Raw genomic sequence first — 19959 nt, forward strand, 5'->3', positions numbered from 1 at the left:
AAAAAAAAAACCAAACAAAACTCCAACAGAAAACTTTTAAACTCTTTCCATGATGCCTCTTTCCTTCTGCTATGATTTTTTTCAAATCTCCCATGCAAATGGTCCTCCAGCCTCTCCAGAATGATCAGAAACCTCACTAATTAAAGGATACAGCCTAAATAAAAAGAGAACATATTTTAGGTCTACATTATGAACACTTCAAGCCACTTTCCACAGAAGACTGTACATATGTTTACTCAAATAACCCATGCTGCTCACGAGTAGACATCTTACAAGCATTACTCCTGAAAGGATTGCTTTGTAATATAGGATCTATGATACGGTCTAAAGGAAGCTTTTCTGGATGTGTTCCATCACTTGATGTTCAGGAAACCATTTTGTATGACACAAAGGATTAGGAAAAATAAGCTGCATGACATTTATTTTGTACTTTTAACATTAATATCTGTAGAAACATTTTATTGTCAGTACAAAAGTTAACAGATTTTAATACTTATTTTACCCAATTAAAAAAATTATTTAAAAAAAAACCCCCAAAACAAAACAAACACACCACCACATAAAACAGTGAAATTTGCATTCATATTCCATGGCCGTATCAATGCGAGTGTTCTGAAAGTAAAAATACAAGATTCTGTAAAAAAAAAAAGACACAAACAACAGTGATATTCTAGCAGAGGCCAGTGCTACACCTACTGTTATGGACTGGTTCAGAAGGAAATACTGGAGTCAGCATGAATTAATCCCCTAAAAAGATGCTGATATTCCTATGGCAAGTTGTCATTATAAACAACTTCTCTCTTTTTAACTTAAGTTACAATAGAGGGATAAAGGCAAAAGTTCCAGGCCAAAAGGTCTGGAACCCATTATCCAACTGAGGCAAGAGAATTGTAGATAATTTGATGCATGTGCAACTCAGGGTAGAAGCTCAGCTCCTTTTAGAGCAGTCTGTTCTGCTGTGGTTATAGACAAACTCATGTCTTTCCTTACTTTAAGAACCTTCTTCAAAACGTTCTTTTTCTGGGTTTTTTTTTTTTTTGGAGTGGAATGACTCTGCTTTTTGGCCATGGGAAACCTTGCTAAAGGGGTTGAATTGTTAAAGTGACAGGTATTGAGAATAAAAGACTTTCTTGTTAAAGGATTTGGTTTTGATAAGAATAATCATCTGACACTGCAGTTTTTAAACACAAATAAATCAAAAGTTTAATTCCCCCAAATTAGTTATATACTGTAAATATTTCTTTTCTTAAAGATCTGAAAACTAGTAAAGTCTGAGCAATATATCTACTAGTCCTCTGTGCTGCCTGCATAGAAATGCCATTTAAATTACAAAAACACAACAACCCTATAAACGATTAACTGTTTTGTACATTACCAATTAGTTAATAAATTAATGATATACCATTTTCCCTGAAAGCAAAGTATTTTCCACCTTTGGATGGTGAAAATTAAGAAATTCTGTGTAAGAACAGCATTTAGCAAATAGCTGTTAAAAAAGAGACTAATTTGCTAGGTGGATTGGGACATCCATTTTTTAAATCAATACAAAAAATAATTCCTTGTAAATATATATAATATATATTTATACATATTTTTGAATATATTTACATACATCCAGCACCTATATACTGCATTTGTGCTCTGTAAGTGTGTGCCAACATATATTTTCTCCAAATATTACAAAATAAACAAGAAAGGCAGACCCAGAGTTTGCCTCAAGTCCAACTGGTCCATTGTACAAACAAAGTCTGTTGCAGCTCACAGGAAGCCAGAAAATGATAGCAATGGGTATCTAGACACAACTCATAAACATTCTTCTTTCTTGGGAACATTTAAAAGTTGCAAGTGATGAGAATCTTTATGTAGGTTCCGCTGCTTTCCTCCAAGTTTTCTTTTTTTTCCTTTTTATTTTTCCGTATTTCCTATGTACAAGCAGAAACGTTAAGGTCCTGGAGAAAAGCTTTTGCTTTTGTAGGTAGCTTGATGTTCTTGCCTCTTTGTTCCTCTGTGTGATCGCTGTTCATGTTTTCACACTCCCGTTCATGTGCTGGTACTTGGGGAGACAAGGTTCGTAAGGCATTGGGTCGGGAGAGAACACGGAGTCATCCCCCGAGGAACACGAGCTCCTCGTGTCGGGGTAGCTGGGTGAATACTGTTCCAGAGGTCCACTGAGGTCCAGATACTCCTGTGGCAAGAGGAATAAAATCCATTTTTAGACAGTGAAGAGAGCTGACAATAACACGTCAGCACTGCTTGGATTTTGGAAAAGAGCAGTTTAAAAATGACGCACGCTTCCGTAAATCAACTGCATTCAAAACTGCCTTGTTGCCTAAATACCTCATAAAACAAGGAGCTCGACTAGAGAAAGAAAAACCAAGCCAATAACACGGTATTTTCTGAAGTCCAACATCACCAGCATTAGCTGTGTCAGTGGGAATAAACATGGCAACCACATCAAAAGAGGACTTTTCACTCGCAATGATAAAAATGAAATTTCATCCTAAATGGAACCATTTTTCTTTAGCACATGGTAGTGATTTGGAGAGGGAAAGACGCTTCCAACTTTGTATTCCTTAGGTCACTTCGAATATCTGTTTTATATTCTGTGATATTAAATTTGTGTTTCAACATGCAGTGGCATACGTGCAAAAAAGATCTGAAAGAAAAACAAAACCAAATTCACACGATTTGGGTTTTTTACACTACATATTTGTGTGTTGTGTGCCCCAGAGTAGCCATGACCAAAGCAGTCATTAAAAAGGGAAATATCATCTGCTGAATCCAAGTTTTGGGTTAAGGCTCTTTTGCTAGAAACAACAGTTTTGGCAAGAGAATAAAGTTATTTTTCCCCTTGAAATGTTCCTTCTCTTTCAACTTCTAAAGGCAGCTGCATTCATTTAAATGCAATCTCTTCATTTGCTAAACCACAAGTCATGATTGTACTGATGGGACAAGTCTTCCACCTCAGTCAGTATTTTATGCTGCTGTGCTTAGGTTTGGGGTAATTTAGTCCTTTGGCTAACATTCCTTTTTTAAGTCAGAGATTCAATCATTACCATCTTACAGTTAAAAAATGGTCACCATTTTAAAAGGAGAGTGTGGAATGCAAGTTTTAAAATGCTGGAAAATACAACAGGGAGCAAAAGGAGGGAGTTTGGATCGATTGATTACTGACTATGTGGCAGCCCAGGATTTTGAAAAATCCACCAGGGCAATCCTGATACATACTTATGGATTAGAAAATCAGTCCCATGTGAGCAGAACTAATCAGACATTTTCTAAATAGACAGAAGAGGAAAGGACGCCAGTCTCTGAAGAAACGGGGCTTTCCCGAGAGCTATCAGACACAGCTCATCATATCAGACAACTTGCTGTAACTCAGATATGAATTCAGCATTGAAAGTAGGGTCCTTACCCAGTGTCAACAGCCAGAGTCACATCGAGGGCATAAGAATTAACACCAGGTTGGTTCCTGGTGTTGATAAAGCAACACAGCTACGAGGCTCACTCCTGGTGACTTGTGCATATGTGGATTACAGAAACATGGGAATGGGAGTCTTTTGGGGAAAAAAAACCCCAAGAAAATCCATTAAAAACACAACATGTGATGATTCAACATGGAAAAGAGCAAGACATTACTACTTAAGCAGAAATCATTACTTGCACAAGAGCAGAAGAGATTATTGGCTGCCCCAGCAAACTGAGTAGTTGGGTAAACCAGGCTGACCCTGTGCCAACAGTGTGATTCTGGGGGGAAAGTGGGGAGAGGATAAGCAGAAGTGAAGCCTGAAGGATCTGCACTTCAGGAAAATCATGCAGATTACATAGAATCAGAGATCTCAAAAGCTGTGGAGGAAAATGAGACACGTTGGAGTCCTCAGGAGACACCGAGATGACGACGAGTGTTCAGGACCACAAAACACCACGAAGACAAGTGGAATAATTTGCTTTCTATGTCCAGAGTAAATAGGACAAAAGCACTATCTGATGTTGAAAGATTAGAGATTAGGAAAACAAAGCAACAGGCTGTCAAGGGGCGGTGCCAAAATACGGCAGTGGAGATCTGTGAGGACAAGTTACATAAACATCTGTCAGGAATGACAAACGTATAGCAGGCCCTGAGATAGACCCATCAGATGGACTGGACGTGTTCCTAAGCTTTTTCCAGCCGTTTTTTCCTACAACTCTAGTCTAAAGTAATTTACATAAGCCTAAAGGCCTTTCCAGGTTAACTGAGATCATTCCAGGACTATGAGCAGCACGGAGTTGGGAAGGCACACACAAGAAGGTTAAACACACGCAAAAAAGAAAGCAGTATCCTTTCCCAGGCTTGGAATTGCAGCCCAGAACCTCCCTCTTGAATTTGCAAACACATATCCAGTCCAAGCCACCCAGCACTCCGCAGTGGCAGCCAGCCCACCTCCAACTGGTCTTGTGAAATCATATATGAATTAGGCAGGAAAAGATGCAGGCAGTACTGGATGAGGTGAAAATGGCAACAGGACACAGAGCTACATCCATGAGTCCACAGGGAGAGCATATTCCTGCCCCATCTCTGAGCCAGCCCTGAAGGTGCCACTTTTTAGAGTAAGCCTTAAAAACACAAACCAGATAAATTTACAGCTGCTACTGAAGCCAAAGAATCTTTTTCAATCAGATCTACTGGGCAAATTATGATCATAAAAAATGCCATCTCTTTACTCAGGTTCTCCTGTCATCTCCACTGTGCACAGCCTTTCCCAAAGCTGCTCCATAATCCGTTTTTTATTTCTCTGACAATTCTAAAAAACTAGAACACAGTGTGGAGGAGCCACATAAAGTGATTAAAATCTCTTTTTTTTTTCTACAAAGAAGCAATAACAACTACGAAAATCTTGTTTTGACATTGTCAAATCAAGTTGTTGCAATTTTCCTGTGTAACTGCTTTGTTCTTTTTTTGCTCCCATTAAACACTTCATTTCTCAGAAGTAATAGGAGTTTGTAGAATATTTCTGGGACACCAAGTATTTTCTCTCAAAAGAAATTTCCACGGAAAGAATCAACATTTCCATCACTGGTGATTTTCCTCAAAGGTGCATGTGGTTTAGTGATAAGAGGACTGATTCCTGTGTGAATACCCTAATCAGTGTGTTCCTTGCTAAAACTAATAATATCTCAGACCTCTGAAAGAATGTTCTTCAAATAAAACCTTTCTGCATTCACATATCCCAACCTGAAGCAGTGCTAGGCAGGACCTTTGGATAATTGGATGGCTGTTTGCACATCCCCCGTGGGTCCTCATTCCCTCCACAGAGAGCTATTTCAGTGAACCTAATTCACTCTCAGACACATCATCTGAAATCTGCCATTGACGATTTCTCCTCTTCTGACCTACATAGCATGGCTGGGAATCAAACTGAGCTGGCAAATGAGAACCACCACGAACTCCACATCTCTCCCTCACATGCAACTCCTGCTGAAACACAAACACTGCCCCTCAACCTGCCACACGCAGTCCCTCAACGCTGCTATGCTGAAAACATCCAGAGATGCAGCGAGAAATAACCAAAAACTGCTCAAAGATGTGTTTCTTTTTAGTTACATAATTCCAGGCATAGTGGCAAGAGACCGAGGATTTCATAGGATACATAGTTTCGCTGCTTGTAACCTCAGAGGGCAATGACAAACAGAACAAGAAGTGAACTTGAGCAGGATTTCATAATTGAATAAATTCCATCTGTCTCCTGAACCATTTGTCCCAATCAGCAGCTTATGGGGGGAAACAATTTACCTACCTCATTAGTTGTGAGAGTGAGAATCCGATCCAAGTCCTCCACCAACTGTTTGAAAGTGGGTCTGTGAGAAGGCACAGCATGCCAGCAATCTCTCATCATCATATAGCTGTAAGAAATACACATTTGCTTGGCTTAATTAAAATCACGCGTCCTCCTCACAAACCTTTTCACGCACAGTCAGTGCCTGCCCCTCACAAGGGAAGCAGACAGCACACACAGCTCCACTCATGGACCACTGAATCCCCAGACCTGGGCAGCACTCCCTGCCTGCAGAGGGGCTTTCTACTCCTGTCTCTCCCTTGCTCAGTGTCTAAATTACCTTCTTGTGGGCTCAGTTCTGTGGCCCAGACACTTCAAAGGTAATAAATCACACACGTGTCAGTATTTTTTGCATGTTAGGGATTGCACTCTTTGTGGAGAAATCAAAATAGGGAAAACAATAAATACAGTTAAGGTCTGTATTGAAATACCAGAAGTCACACTCCCACAACACCAGGAGATAATGCTGTGTTAACACAGAACTTCCCAGATGTATTTTGTTGGGTACAAAAGCAACCTGATGTACCTCACATTTGATTAGTGGTATGTGCAACATTTATGGATTTCCATGTTAGTAATATAAAAATCAAACAAATGTGGGTGTTAAAACACTGACAGAGACTGGCTTGTAGATGATTTCTTCTTTCTGCAATAGGATCACAGCAGGGTGTGCAAAGAGGCATCCTCTGCCAAACATTTCCTGAAATCCTTCCCATACCTTTTCCTTACACATCTATACCCTCACAAAAATCCACAATTTTAGAGTCGAGCACTTCTGAAAGTGTTTGATTCTTCTGGGGGTAGCATTAGACATGTGAATTCAGTGCAGCTGTGCCCTTCAACCCTGGTACAGCAAATCAGGGTCCTTACAGTTCATTGGTGCAGTTGGCAGGTTTATCCATTCGATGCCCTTCTTTAAGCAGCTTAAAAAGTTCCTCCACTGGAATTCCTGGGTAGGGTGACCCTCCTAAGGTGAAGATCTCCCACATTAACACACCAAATGACCAACTGCAAACCAAAGAGAAAACTGCATTAGTAGATCTGCCTGGCTGCTGAAAACAGACAATCCCAGTCCCTTGTAAGAGTTAAATCAGCCCATGCCCAGGTCTGCCTGCCCAGAACAGGACAGGGGTCTGGGAAGTGCATCAGATGCATGGACAGCATACAGAATGGGGACTGACCCCAGCATGCTCCCAAACACCCTCTTTGCCTCTGTCTGGTGTGCTCTGAGCAGCTGGGGGCTACTGCCCAGCACTGCATCTTCAAAGCTTAATGACTTACAGAGCACTAACAGCTCTGCTGGGGCACAATTATGTGGCAGGATATTTTGGAAAAAGCAGACTGTTCAAAACAAAAATATTTTGCATCACTCTGCCTTTCTTTCTTTCTTTCTTTCTTTCATTTTTTTTTTCTTTTTGTTGCTAACTTCTGCTAGGGAATGAAGGGGGATAATTTTAAGCCAGTTTTCCTGCCTCATCCTGCCTGGCTGGCAAGCTGGGGCTGGCTGGCAGGTGAGCACCAGCACAAAGCCTGCACTGGGCTCCCCAGCTCCTCTCAGCTCCCCCAGCTCTGCAGCACGGTATTTTAGTAAACCGTTTGCACAAACTTACAATAATATTTTCTTTAACCATCTTCAAAGCCACCATGGGGCCAAGAGTCTCCAAGTCCCAGCACTGAAATCCTTGTGCTTCCTGGCTTCTGAGGAGCTCAGACTGACTCTCAGCCCCGAGTGAAGTAGTTTACTTCACATTCACTTAAATATTTTGCCAAGATGTTATTTTAAAACACAAGTTTGATCCACCCTTAACCTGTGTATATAGTTTCCTTTGTAAATGATGTAGAGATTGCAGGAAACACCTCGGTAAATGGTTTTCTTAAGGAGAGAACAGCTTGGAAAGTGCACCCAGGTTAAAGAAAGAGGAGATACTTCTTATTTTCTCCATCCTGCCCTTTTCCTTTTTAACCCTGCACTGATGTGCATAACCTTTTGCACCTCTGCTGGGAAGCATCCAGCCCTTTACAGTTAACAGCTTCTCTTGGAGAAATAAAAACCAGGATCTTCATCTGTATTGCATAAGAAATACACCTCTACTTCAAGCACAATGCACACAGAACTGTAACAGGAAGCAGCACAAACCCTGAGCAGTTGCATCAGCCAATGGCCCTGTGCACACATTAAAAGATTTTTGAAGTGTCAGAGTCCAATGATTCCCTATTACATGTGAAGTACTGCTGGGAAGCAACACCACTTCTGAAAATCAGAGAAAACTTTTCCAGCATACCCAGCCTATGTTTTATTACACTAAGATTAAGATTTTTAATCTTAGCACAGATTGTTAAAAAGAAGTTTTCAGGAACTTTCTTTTTTTCGTTCTTTTCTCTCTCTCCTCTTTTTTAAAACCTGAAGGAAGTCCAGAGTATGTCAAAAGGCAAGCAAATTAGATAGACTCTTTGTAGCTGCACATCCGTAAATAAGTTCAAGGGGGGAAACTTCCGCAGTGACAGAAGGAGGTTAGCATTTTCCACCTTTCATGTGCTTTGAAGCTGGGCAGATTAGTAACAGAGCACTGGTTAGCAGTCTACCATAAAATCCTCACTTTCTAAGGGCAAGTCCTGTTCCATCTATTAATATGTGAAACAGAATGAAAACTCTTAAAGGTAAAGGACAACAGCAAAACACATTTGAAATACCCAAACTCTAAAAAACGCAAAGCAAAACAACCCCCTCCTTCCCACCCCCAAAACCCCATTGAAATCAGGCCACTTACACATCACTTTGATGTGTGTAAACTCTGTCAAACAGAGCTTCTGGAGCCATCCACTTTACTGGAAGCCGTCCCTGTGAGTTTGGAGGGGGAGAGAAATTAAAATGGCAGCAATTTACAGGATGATTTCTCTAAGAGCAGTCTGCTAATGCAAACCAGCACATAATTTACCTGTAGCATTTTCAGTGAGAAAATAGTAAAATGGGCTAAAGTACAGAGACTGTTATAAAAATGGATATAAGCATTGAAGGTAAAATTAAAAGCATTGAGAGTTCCCAAAATTTCCCAGACTGCTTGCTAGGAGAATGATAGGATAAGCAACCAAAATCAAAAGTATCATTCTGCTATAGCTCTTTAAAGACAAAAACCCCACAATTAATAAACTTCTGAAAAACAAGCTTGCCTGAAAATATAAATTGATTACTAAACTCAAGAATTTTGTTTTCCTGTCCCTTTTGCAGGGACTCAAAGCTCACAGTAAGAGCTGCCTGTTGCTTTGCACACACACAGAGCCCAGGAGCTGCACCAAGTCTGAAATGAAAAGGTTCAATTCTCTCCAGTGCTGCTGTACGTGGTGGTTCCGGCTTTTGGAAGTAGGCAGATGTTACCATTAAAATGCCACTAATTGCTTTTTGATTTTCATAAATAAGCCACTTAACATGATTGTTAATAAGAAGTCGTATTTATACATATAAAATCTGTAGTTCTGCAGAGCTCCCATCAAAATCCAAGTGCAGCTCAGCAGGACATTAAGAGGCCCCCCGAGGAGTTCAAACTAGGTACCAATGCTATATCCAAAATGTTTTATCTTCTTGATTTGGTACAGGCTAAGCAGCAAAACACTGACAGTGTGGGGAATACAAATCAATTTTCTCAACCTCTAGCCCCACTCTGAGATCACCACCACAACCTGTCCCTAACAAGCTAAGTACAGGCACAGGCAGAAGGCAGAATGTGACATCACCACAAGTAAACAGGATTTTTATTGTGGTTATTGCTGGCATTGTTTGTACAGCATTTTTCAAGATCCTAGGTTGGGTACTAAACCAGCTGGAATCAACAGCAATGTTTCCACTTATTACAAGTGACTGGAGTCAGGGACACAATAAAAAAAAGGTTCTTGTATTTTATCATTTCTAATCCTACAATATGCAGCCTCTTTGCTTATCTTTTTAACGAACTATCACTGTAAGAGGAGACAGAAATGCTCATGTCCTTGATCCCTGCCTTTTGTCTGGGATGAAAAGTGAGGCTGCTGTACAAGAAGCCCATTAAGTTTACAACCATAGCTCTGAAATGAATCACTGAAAGAAACACTTGTTTCCAGAGATTAGAAAACCATCCACTTACATTAGTAGTCTTTTTATAATAATCTATATTGTTGATGTCTCTGGCTAAACCAAAGTCTGCTATTTTCATGACATTGTTTTCGGTTACCAAAACATTTCTTGCAGCCAAGTCTCGATGGATGCACTGGAAAAAAAAAGAAGAAAAAAACAGCCCACTGAAATAAACTGCTGCAAAAGTGGAAGTGCTTCAACACCATAACTAAATCTCCTTTATGGATTTTAACCTAAATGACAAGGTGGGAAAGCCACACATTTACTACAAGGCTGTGAAATATGATTTTCTTAATTACTGCAATCCATCCCCTCAGCTGGTGTTTTCAAGCTGAACAATGGCCCTAAGGAGTGTCTTAGAAAGTCCTGGTCCACTTAAATGTGTATTTTTGCTAAAGCTGAAAGCTGGGTGGTGACCCAAGTTGTGCCAAGCATCCACTCTCTGTTACATGTGCCCAGGTACATATTTCCTTACAAATCCTGTTAATGAACACTTTTATTGTGTTGCTTTTCTTAAATTATATTGTCTCACCAGAGCTAAAACCTGACAGCCAGACTGGATCAGTGCAACCATTTTTAGTATTAAAGATATGAATACAGTTGTAAACTAGATGTCTAGGGTGTGTGTAATTACTTCAACCACAAGACTGTAAGAATTTAATTATGAAAAGGCAAAGAAAAAAATCAGGGTTTGACTGTTTGTTTTTAAGACAGCTTTGATAGTGAAACTAAACCTATTACCTCCTGAGAGATGTTTCCTTCATGTCAGCATTATGCTGACACTGAGGGGACTCTATGACTGCTCTGGATATTATTTCTGTGTTCAAATATTACTAGGGTTGATACAAGGTGGCAATGGGGCCATGGTAGGAAGCATTGCATTTGGAATTCCATCAGGATATTTGATTTATTTTCAAGTTAAAAAAAACTTTTCTCCTCCTCAATTTTGGACTACTCTTGATGTTGTACGTTTTATTCCAGCATGTGCTGGAAATGGGATACTGTTTCTAAGTACCACTGCTTGTAAGGCAAAAACTTCTTATAAGGCAAAGGGTAGGTGAACAAACATCACCTTCACCTTTTTCTTTTACTGAAGTCTCAGTGAGCCACTTACTGGATTGAAATAACAAGAACACTGCCTTTCTCACAGCTTCTGCATGATGGGAATACCATGAGAAGAGCAGCTCTCTCATTATTCCAGCTCTGTAAATGGATCCCTAAGGGGAGAAGAATGGGTGGAGTACAAACAGAAGAGGTGGGGTACCTGGAGCACAGGAATGCACAGGTCTATTGCGTGCTGCCCCTGTTCTCCCTCTGTCTTGTGCAATGCCTCTCATTCTGTCCAGCTCAGCCCAGCACCAGTCAAGTGTTTTTGCAAATAAAAAAGGCTGCAGTGGCTCTTGTGAGTGTCCTACAGCAGCACTTCAGAGCTCCTCAGGAGGACACTTACTCTCAAGACTACCGATTAAAAGATTTATGTTTTCCTTTCACATCAGCTCTATTTTCTTGGGACGTGGCTCACTGCCAGGCAGGAGTTTCATTAATCTCAGAAAGAGATATCCTGAGGTGTGTCACCTAATCAATACCCCTGCTTTACCCCATTAGAAGAGTTCTGCCTTGCTGTCACACACGTCACCCTGCTGACCCTACTGTGCTAAGATTTACTGTTTCAAAACAAAAGAATAAAAGCAAAATTAAACCTGGATTCCCTCTCTTCCCCAACCTCTACAAGTGCAGGAAAAAAACAATAACAAAATCATGACTCCACACAACAGGAATGGAGCTCAGCCCTGGTCTTTGGTTAAAAACAGCTCCATACTTGGGAGTGGATATGACTGGAAATCAGTGTAAATCCCACTAACCACTCCACACCCTGCAGGAAGTACTTATCATTGGTATCTGCTGCTCTGGTTTAGCCTTTGGGCCCAAACATCATCCAGGGTATCCAGGATTGCTCATCCACCAAGCCACAGTATGTTTACAGAGTTAGTTATACAGGGCTATTTAAGGTTTTATAACTATAATTTAATCAAAATGCTGGTTAAAAAGAAATTGTTTGAAGACAGGTTTTAGAAATAAGTGTCTGGGGACATGACAGGATAAATAAATTCTTTCAACAAGCTCACTCTCCTGAGAGCACCAGTTTTAAGTAAAGTGCATCATTTAAGTGACTAATACACTCCACTTATTTTTGCCTCTTCTACCCACTATTTTTGCCCTGCTGTCTTGGGTCTTCTCAACCCTGCCTGTTGTTATTCTGTAAATCCTTTCAGTCACAGAATTCATTTGTTTTACATCACTAAGTGATAGGATTTGGTTGGTTTGACTGGAAACAGAAGGCAAACAGAGCCTGCTGCCTCATGGGTGGAGTGCTCTGACTTGTGTAATCAAGTGACCACCTGTGCTTATGGATTCAAACTGCAGATACGTGCACAGTATTTACTTTAAATGATCCACTCCAGGCCTCATTTTAGCAATATTGCTAAACAAAGATGAAAAACTTCCAAGTGAATGAATTCTCCCACTGATCTGCAGGGGTGTGGATTACACAACCTGTTTGAGACAGCTCCTTCTCCCAGCAAATTCTTGAGCACAAAGGAGACGAGGACAAAATCAAACTGGAAAAAGTGCTGTATTTGCTGAGTTCCACCTACTTTTTGGGAAGCCAGGTACTCCATGCCTCGTGCCAGCTGGTAGGTGCAGGACACCAGGTCCTTGAATGTCATCTGCTCCTCGGGCACCCTGTTGATGTCAAAGGAATACTCCATGCCGGGCGGGCGGCGCGCTCGCAGGTACTCCCGCAGGTTCCCCTTGGAAGCATATTCCACTATCACGTACAAAGGACCTTGGGATGAGCAGAACCATGGGGAAAAGCAGGGTCAGGTCCCAGGGTAAAATGTTTTTTATGTAAAGAAGCTTTTAGTGCTCTAAAATAAATTAACTGTATCGATAAAATGGGAAAGCAGTAAGTACCACTTGAAAAATAAAAAACAAAAGGTTTGGATATGGGGAAGTGACTGCCCAAAGCTCCACAGCAGGAGAGTGGAAGAGCCACAATTAGTGGCTTAAAGTACCTAAACCCTGCCCCAGTGCCTGTTCCTTTCAGACCACGCCACGTACTGTAAAACAAACATTTTCAATCAAAAAACACACTGAGATCTCCAACAAAGGGAAAGTGCTTCCTAATATTTTTTTAATTTCCAGAGATTTATGCCATTCTGCATCACTTTATGTGGCATAATCAGCTTTTCCAAGAGTAAAAGTGCTCATTTCAAATTTGTGGGGTGCAAGTTCTCCTGAAGCAGGGCTGACAATTCAGAACAGCAGTCATGGGTAAAGGCCCTGCAAAAGGTCATTTGTTCCTTACAGCAAGGGATTAGAGAGTTTTCATATGATATAGGACCCTTTCTCATATTAAGGCTGCAACTATAATGAGAAACAGAAGTTAAAATATTGCTGTTAAACTAGAGAAATAGCTAAAAATCCTATCACGGCATGACTGCTTCCTTAAAACCTCTTGAAAAATTATGATTAATGAGACTTTTGCAGACCTGTTGGAAAGTCCTGGTTTGCTTTCTTCTCCCTACTCACCATCCTGGGTACAGGCTCCAAGAAGATTGATGATATTTTTATGCTTCCCAATCATCTTCATCATCTCCATCTCTGACACCAGGTCAGACAGGTCTTTTTCTGTGGCATCATCTGTAGAAGACACACGTTCAGTTCATATATTTTAGTGTGCCAGCCTGAGCTCCAGTAAGGCTCACCAGCTGGTGTAAAATAAGCATGGCCCAAAATGCAGAATGTGGGATTTGTTTTCCAGTTTACACTGCACATCATATATTATGTCTTAACAAAAAATAGTCTCAGCCTCTTTGGTGGACTGTCCAGCTCTTCGGTGTTATAATGTAAGGAGGCAGCACAGCAAGATCAGGCATAAAAAAGCTGTCCTTAGCTATCAAACCTCCAATAACACCACCTTTCCTGCAAACTAACCTCACAATTAAATTCAAAATAAATAGGCACCAACCACCTGGACTGAATGGGCTCAGATCTACACAAGGATAGCCTCTGACATGAAATAAACTGAAAGCAGAGAGACCCACACGATGCTAATACATCTCCTTGCTCCCAAATACCCACTGCTCAAGATAAACAGGCTGTCAAGGGTGCAGATTTACACCCCAGACTGCTGAAGGCTGAGGTCAGCTATGCGCTCTTTGACCCCCCCACAACGATGACAGAGTTCAGATGCCACAAAAGAAACTTCTGCAGATGAGAGCTGCCATATTGCCCATTCTGATCCCCAATCACCCAATTTTCTTACCTTTCAACATCTTCACTGCCACGGTCACTGCTTCTTTTGGCCTGTCTTTGTCAATTCCCACCGCTTCGGCCATGACCACTTGCCCAAAGCAACCTTCTCCCAGGGGTTTGCCCAGCGTCAGCCTGGAGGTGCAAACAGTGCATTAACACACAACATCTGGTGAAGGGGTGCAGCCAGTGAAATTCCAGGGCTAAATATAAAAACCTTTCAACAACTTGCTGCAGCGTGAGGCGTTTATCGTATGGAACCAATAAGGCCCTGGCTGCGCACTGGTTTCCACGCAGGCCGGGGTATGTATTCTTAGGGATGGTGGAGTGCACATCTCAGAAAGGCACATCAGTCACTAAACCCAGCTCTTAAGCTCTCCTCAAGGCTGCACGTGATGGCTTGTGGGGAGACACAATGTGGAGGGGCAGAGCTTTCAGAGAGTGGCTGGAATTTGGGAGCAGCCAGCAACAGGCCAGGTTCTCCGGTCACTGTAACACAGCTGGTCATCTTTGTTTCCACACTGACTGCAAGGAGAGTAAAGTCTCAGCCACAGAGGGTCCAGCACGGTGGCTGTTTCTTGTGCAGACTCTTTGCAGCCACAAGAGTCTTGGCTGAAGGAACCAGAAGATGCCTCCTGCCCGCAGAGCCCAGGCTCTGCTCAGAGAGGGGAGGCAGAGACTGGGACAAACAAATTCAGCTGTAATCACAGCACCAATATCAAACCCTCCTAAAAGGAGCAGTCACTAAGTGGGCTCTGCAGAATGCATTTTGTGGAGCATATTCCTGGTTGCAAAACCTGCTCAGCTCTAACAGATACAGAGATGTCGATCTCGACTCCATGAGGAGAAAGAGATGAAATTAAAAAGAAACTTCAAAGCCTCTGGGTAAAATCCTTTTGATTCCAGCCTAAGTCTTAAGAGCCAGACGCAGGCTCCTTTACTTGCAGAGAATACTACCTACCATCCAGCAGCAGTGCTGTGGCAGGAATCAGGGAGGGTGCTCAATGACTGTGATGCTGATAACATTATCCAATATAGGGGCCAGATTCAGATAAGCATTTTCATAAACGAGTTCTTAAGGACTTGACTCTCCATGGTCAACAGGAGGATTTCACAGATACCACAGATGTAGGGACTCATTCTTAAAAGCATGGACACCTGACTTTCACCATGAAATACAAGGAGAGGCTGTCATACCATCAGCAGAAGGGTTAGACCAGGGCTAAGTGATTTGAAACCTCGTTTATCTGCTCCGGCACGGGACAGAAGTGAGGTGGCTCCTCCTGAGGGCAGCCAGCTCACTCTGTCAGATGTGGGCTTTGACTTGGTGAGAATTCCTCGAGCTGTTTTGGATTGGTTTCTAAAGCAAATGCAAGTTTAAAAAGGTGCAAAGACTGAAGGGCAGCACATGCTATGCTGAGGTCACCCTGCGTTTTCTCCAGAACTAAAACTGAATTTAGGGTCTTGGCAGAGAACAAACATTTGCATTGGAAACTGGTTAATTTATGTGCTATTGCCCTGCTAGGACCAAAGTAACAAACCCCTCGTTGTGTGCCTGCTGCCCCCCAGCCTAATAAACTGCCTCTAAATAGCCTCCTTTCATTGCCCATCTGCTCCACCTACATTTGTGCTGAACACTGGGTTTAAATGTTTAGCAACTCTAAAATTTTCCGCATTTAGTGCATCCCCCCAGGGCCTGGGCTGACAGGAGCACACATACAGGCCCCCACTGTTGACCAGAATGCTGCAGGTGGCAATTACAGCCTTTTACTCCAGTTTTCAGCTAAATCAATAAAATAATTTCCAGAACAGTTGTCAGAAGGTTCAATACTACAGTTCTCCTATTCAAAAGTCACAACCCTAAACTTCCAAAGAGAACTGTCCATGCTAAAAGGTGTTATTTTCTCAAAGCCAACTAAAGACTTCTTAAAGTTAGCACTAACTGATAAATAATCATGCTTCTACCTGTGTTACCATTCTCTCTCTTTTGCATGTCTTTTTTTATAGTAGGCAACATGGTTACAATGTTAATTAGATTATTCAAAAGCTCATTTTGCATGTTAGTCAACAGTTTGAAGAAAATATTAGGTAGCCACACGAATTTGCATGTATTAAAATTCAGTACGCTCTGCTTGGAACCTAATACTTTTAAGCCACAGAAGTTGCACATACATGCACCCAACATGCAAAATGTTCCCCTAAATTAAAAATAATTGTCTCCATTAATACATGTCAGTACAAAGCCAACACCAAATCCTACCCAGAGACGTGACAGAAAGATTGTCTAATAGCATAATTTAGACTTTCTCTATCTCCTACATATTGCATTACCTGTTTTTTAAATATTAGCCAATTAAGCAGTCGACTAAAAAACATGGTTTAATGTTCAGAGGTACTGCTCAGGGAAATCTCCATTGCCCTGTAACAGTTGCTTGTATGTGGATGTTTTCCCCAGTCTAGATCATACCTAATTTTCCTGACTCTTTTCCTAATAGAGGAGCTACACTTCAGCAGAGAATCTGAAAACCTGCAAGAAATCTGAAAATATAATCAGGATGGCAGGCAGAGAAAATTTAGCTTCTATTTAACCAAACTGATTTCAGATAATTGAATTGAATCTTAATCTTCAGAGGAGCTTCAGGTGACTGAGATTTTTCTTTAAACTAGAGAAACCCTGGGAGACATGAGGAGAGATGCTTCCTCCTGCCATACTGTGTAAGGTTATTCAGACATGCAGAAGTGGTGTCAGAGGAAGCAGGCTACGTACTTATCTCTTGGGAACTCCCACTTTGGGTCTTCTGGCAGTTCATACTCCGAGACTCCAGCCAGCATGGGGGCATCAGCAGTGGAGGAGAGGCGGGTGGTGATCCTCACCAGAGGAGTGTTGGAATTCATGGAGGAGCTCGAGTCGGCCGACACCTGTGGTTGCAATGCAAGATGCAACAAGAAAAAAAAAGACAGAGATGTAATCTTGGCCCAAAATCTGAAAACCACCAGTACCTGATACCAAGCCAGCTCAGAACTATGGTATTAGGAAGTGGTTGGATCTACAGTCTTGATTCTAGTGCTCTGCTCTCACATTTAGCCTCCCTGTAAAAACAATACTGACTCTAATTGCTGCCAAGGCTGTCAGTCTGTCCCATGGGTCAAAAACCACATAAGTTTTAAATATATTCCCTCAGAAGATATTTTCAGTTACCACATTAAGATTTTTTTTTAATCAATGCCAATATTTACATCACTACTCTTAGATATCAGTGGGCATCTTATACCATAGGCAAAGGTGATTAAAACATTCTCTTCTTCAACTCCTAGTTGTCCATGTCACCACGTCTTTTCCCAAATCAGCACACAGCCAAGTGGGGATCCATCTCTTCTCCCAAGGAAAAAGCAACAGCACAAGAGGAAATGGCCTCCAGGGGAGGTCTGGATTGGATACTAGGAACAGCTCCTTCAATGGATGGACAGTCAGGCATTGGAGGAGGCTGCCCAGGGCAGTGGTGGAGTCACCAACCTTGTAGATGTGGCACATGGGACATGGTTTAGTGGTGGCCTTGGCAGGGTTTACATTTGGACTCAACGATCTTAAAGGTCTTTTCCAACCTATATGATTCTATTATTCTCTATTTTCCAAGCACTCAATATTGAAAGCATCAAAAAGCTATCACAATACTTCAGTTTTCAATTAGCTACATTCTTAGCAAAAGACTCTACAGGAAATGTGGGGAAGAGCTCCTAAAAATAACTCAGTTTTGAAACTTTGGAGTGTGATTTCTCATCAGCCCCAATATTTTGCTTAGAGTACCAAAGGTATTTAATGACAAACATTTTGAAGGAGGAGGCAGCTGCTCCATCCATGTAACAAAATTTGTTTTGGTGTGAATCTTCCATAAGGCTCTTCCCTCAAGCCTGCAAACAGCAGCCTGACATCCGCTGACCTCAGAGCTTCAAGTGAATACCAACACAAAATAAAAATGCTTGTATTGCCAGTCTTCCCTTCCCAAGTCTTCAGGAATCCTCCTTCTCTCTTCAGGCCATGATCTCTTGGCCAAGCCCAAATCCGGTGGCCAGGCTGGGATAAAGGTTGTTTCACAAAGCCATTAGGATGGCACCCATCCTCTCACCAGGCAGCAGGAGGTTCTTCTCTTGGACCCATCTGGAAGCCTGGAGCACCAGAGAACCTACATCCTCCTCACCTGGATGAAGATCGACTTCGGCACCAGGTTTGCTTATGTAAAATGTCACCAGGCTACAGTTTTGTCCCACAGGTCTTAGATTACAAAAAGTCATCTTTGTAAGACCAGAGATAAAGAGTGGAAAGAGGTTTCATAAGGAAGAAAATGTTAAGGATTGCTATCAAAAAATTAATCTTGATAACCAGATTTGCAGCTGACAGACCTTTCTGATATCAGAAACCGCTCCTGCATGCAAGATGTCCATGAAACAAGAGAGTAAAACTGACAAACACAAGGCCACCATTCAGAAGAAGAAAGGTGGACTGCTTCCCCCTCATTCATCCCACCATCACGAATATTAACATTTACTCTCAGCAAATATAAGTGCCTGGCACATTCCTCTAGGAAAATAAATCCAGTGACCACTTGGGATACAAACAGAAAAGTACTATTAAGGCAGACTATGGAGCTGTAAATAAATCAGTGAGTGAATACTGAATGGAGTCCTGAGAGAGAGATGCTGCCATGCCCAGCCTGCAGAGGGGAACCCACCTGCTGGACAAACCAGCAGGAGAACCAGGACTGGAATCTGATCTGCTTTTTTTTTTTTTTTTTTTTTTTGCTCATTTTCATTATTTCATTACAGTTTGAAACTGATGCTTCATGAAATGAACCATCTCAGCACAAAGAAATGTGCAAATCTCCAAGAACAATGTGGCAGATCCTCTGCCCCCAGCCCTACTGTCCTGAATTCCATTTTTCTGTTATTTCTGGCTTCCATTTTTCCATCTCTCACCACAAACCTATCAATACTCTGTGGCCACTTCCTCCATATTTCCAAACTCTGCTTACTATTCTCCAGTCATTCTACCAAGACCTTTATTAAAGTCTTGATTCATATACTCTTTATTAACTAACATTGCCTTTACTTTCATGCCTGTCTTTGCTATTACAGCCATTGTTTTCAAGGGACAGAAAGGCATGGAAGTGAAGCTACAAAATTTAGATATCTTAGGTATCAGAAATGGTCCAGAATTCTGGGTTCTGGTTTTGGGTTTCTCTTTCATGAATACAGTAATTGTACTAGACACTGTTTGGATCTCTTCCAGAGTTTCATCTTTTCACTAGTTTTCACACTCACCATTCAGCAGCCTCAGCATGGTTAAAGCCTAAAAATATAAACTTGCAATAAACTGAAATACTCTGGTGATGCGTTTTAAACACAGAGCTTAAATAGCAATAACGTATAGAAAAAAGCAGATTAAAGGCTCTGCCAGTTTCCCTTTTAACACTACTGCACGTGTTTACTTCACAGAAGAGCTGTCCATTGATGAGCCAGAGATGCTGGAGGTAACCAAAGTGCATTAATGTGGACAGGAATGATGAGAAATCCAGAGGAACTACTCTGTGTCTGGGAGAAGATAAATGGACTGTACTCCCAGGGAATATTCTCCTGATTGATTAACTGGAGCAGTACAAGGAGTTACAGGAGCTCAAGGGCTATAAAAATCCGCTCCAGAAAAGATGTAGCCAACCCAGTCTGGCCGGTGGC

At 41.6% G+C, this 19959-nt stretch overlaps 1 protein-coding gene across 1 annotated transcript in view; it reads right to left on the bottom strand.

Annotated features, from left to right (window-relative positions):
* Positions 1 to 2020: 2020 nt before the first annotated feature.
* FGFR2 (fibroblast growth factor receptor 2) overlaps positions 2021 to 19959 on the bottom strand; it is a gene marked incomplete at its 3' end in the record, with an annotated part of 73801 nt that continues 55862 nt past the window's right edge. The window contains exons 9-17 of the mRNA XM_082286593.1: positions 17000 to 17151; positions 14246 to 14367; positions 13510 to 13620; positions 12573 to 12763; positions 9929 to 10051; positions 8582 to 8652; positions 6684 to 6821; positions 5775 to 5880; positions 2021 to 2185 (exon numbers count right to left, since the gene is read on the bottom strand). Coding sequence (XP_082142719.1) covers positions 2021 to 2185; positions 5775 to 5880; positions 6684 to 6821; positions 8582 to 8652; positions 9929 to 10051; positions 12573 to 12763; positions 13510 to 13620; positions 14246 to 14367; positions 17000 to 17151 — 1179 coding nt within the window. The remainder of the gene's footprint in view (positions 2186 to 5774; positions 5881 to 6683; positions 6822 to 8581; positions 8653 to 9928; positions 10052 to 12572; positions 12764 to 13509; positions 13621 to 14245; positions 14368 to 16999; positions 17152 to 19959) is intronic.

Source organism: Coloeus monedula (genome assembly GCF_965178545.1).
Source record: "Coloeus monedula genome assembly, chromosome: 8".
Classification (NCBI taxonomy): domain Eukaryota; kingdom Metazoa; phylum Chordata; class Aves; order Passeriformes; family Corvidae; genus Coloeus; species Coloeus monedula.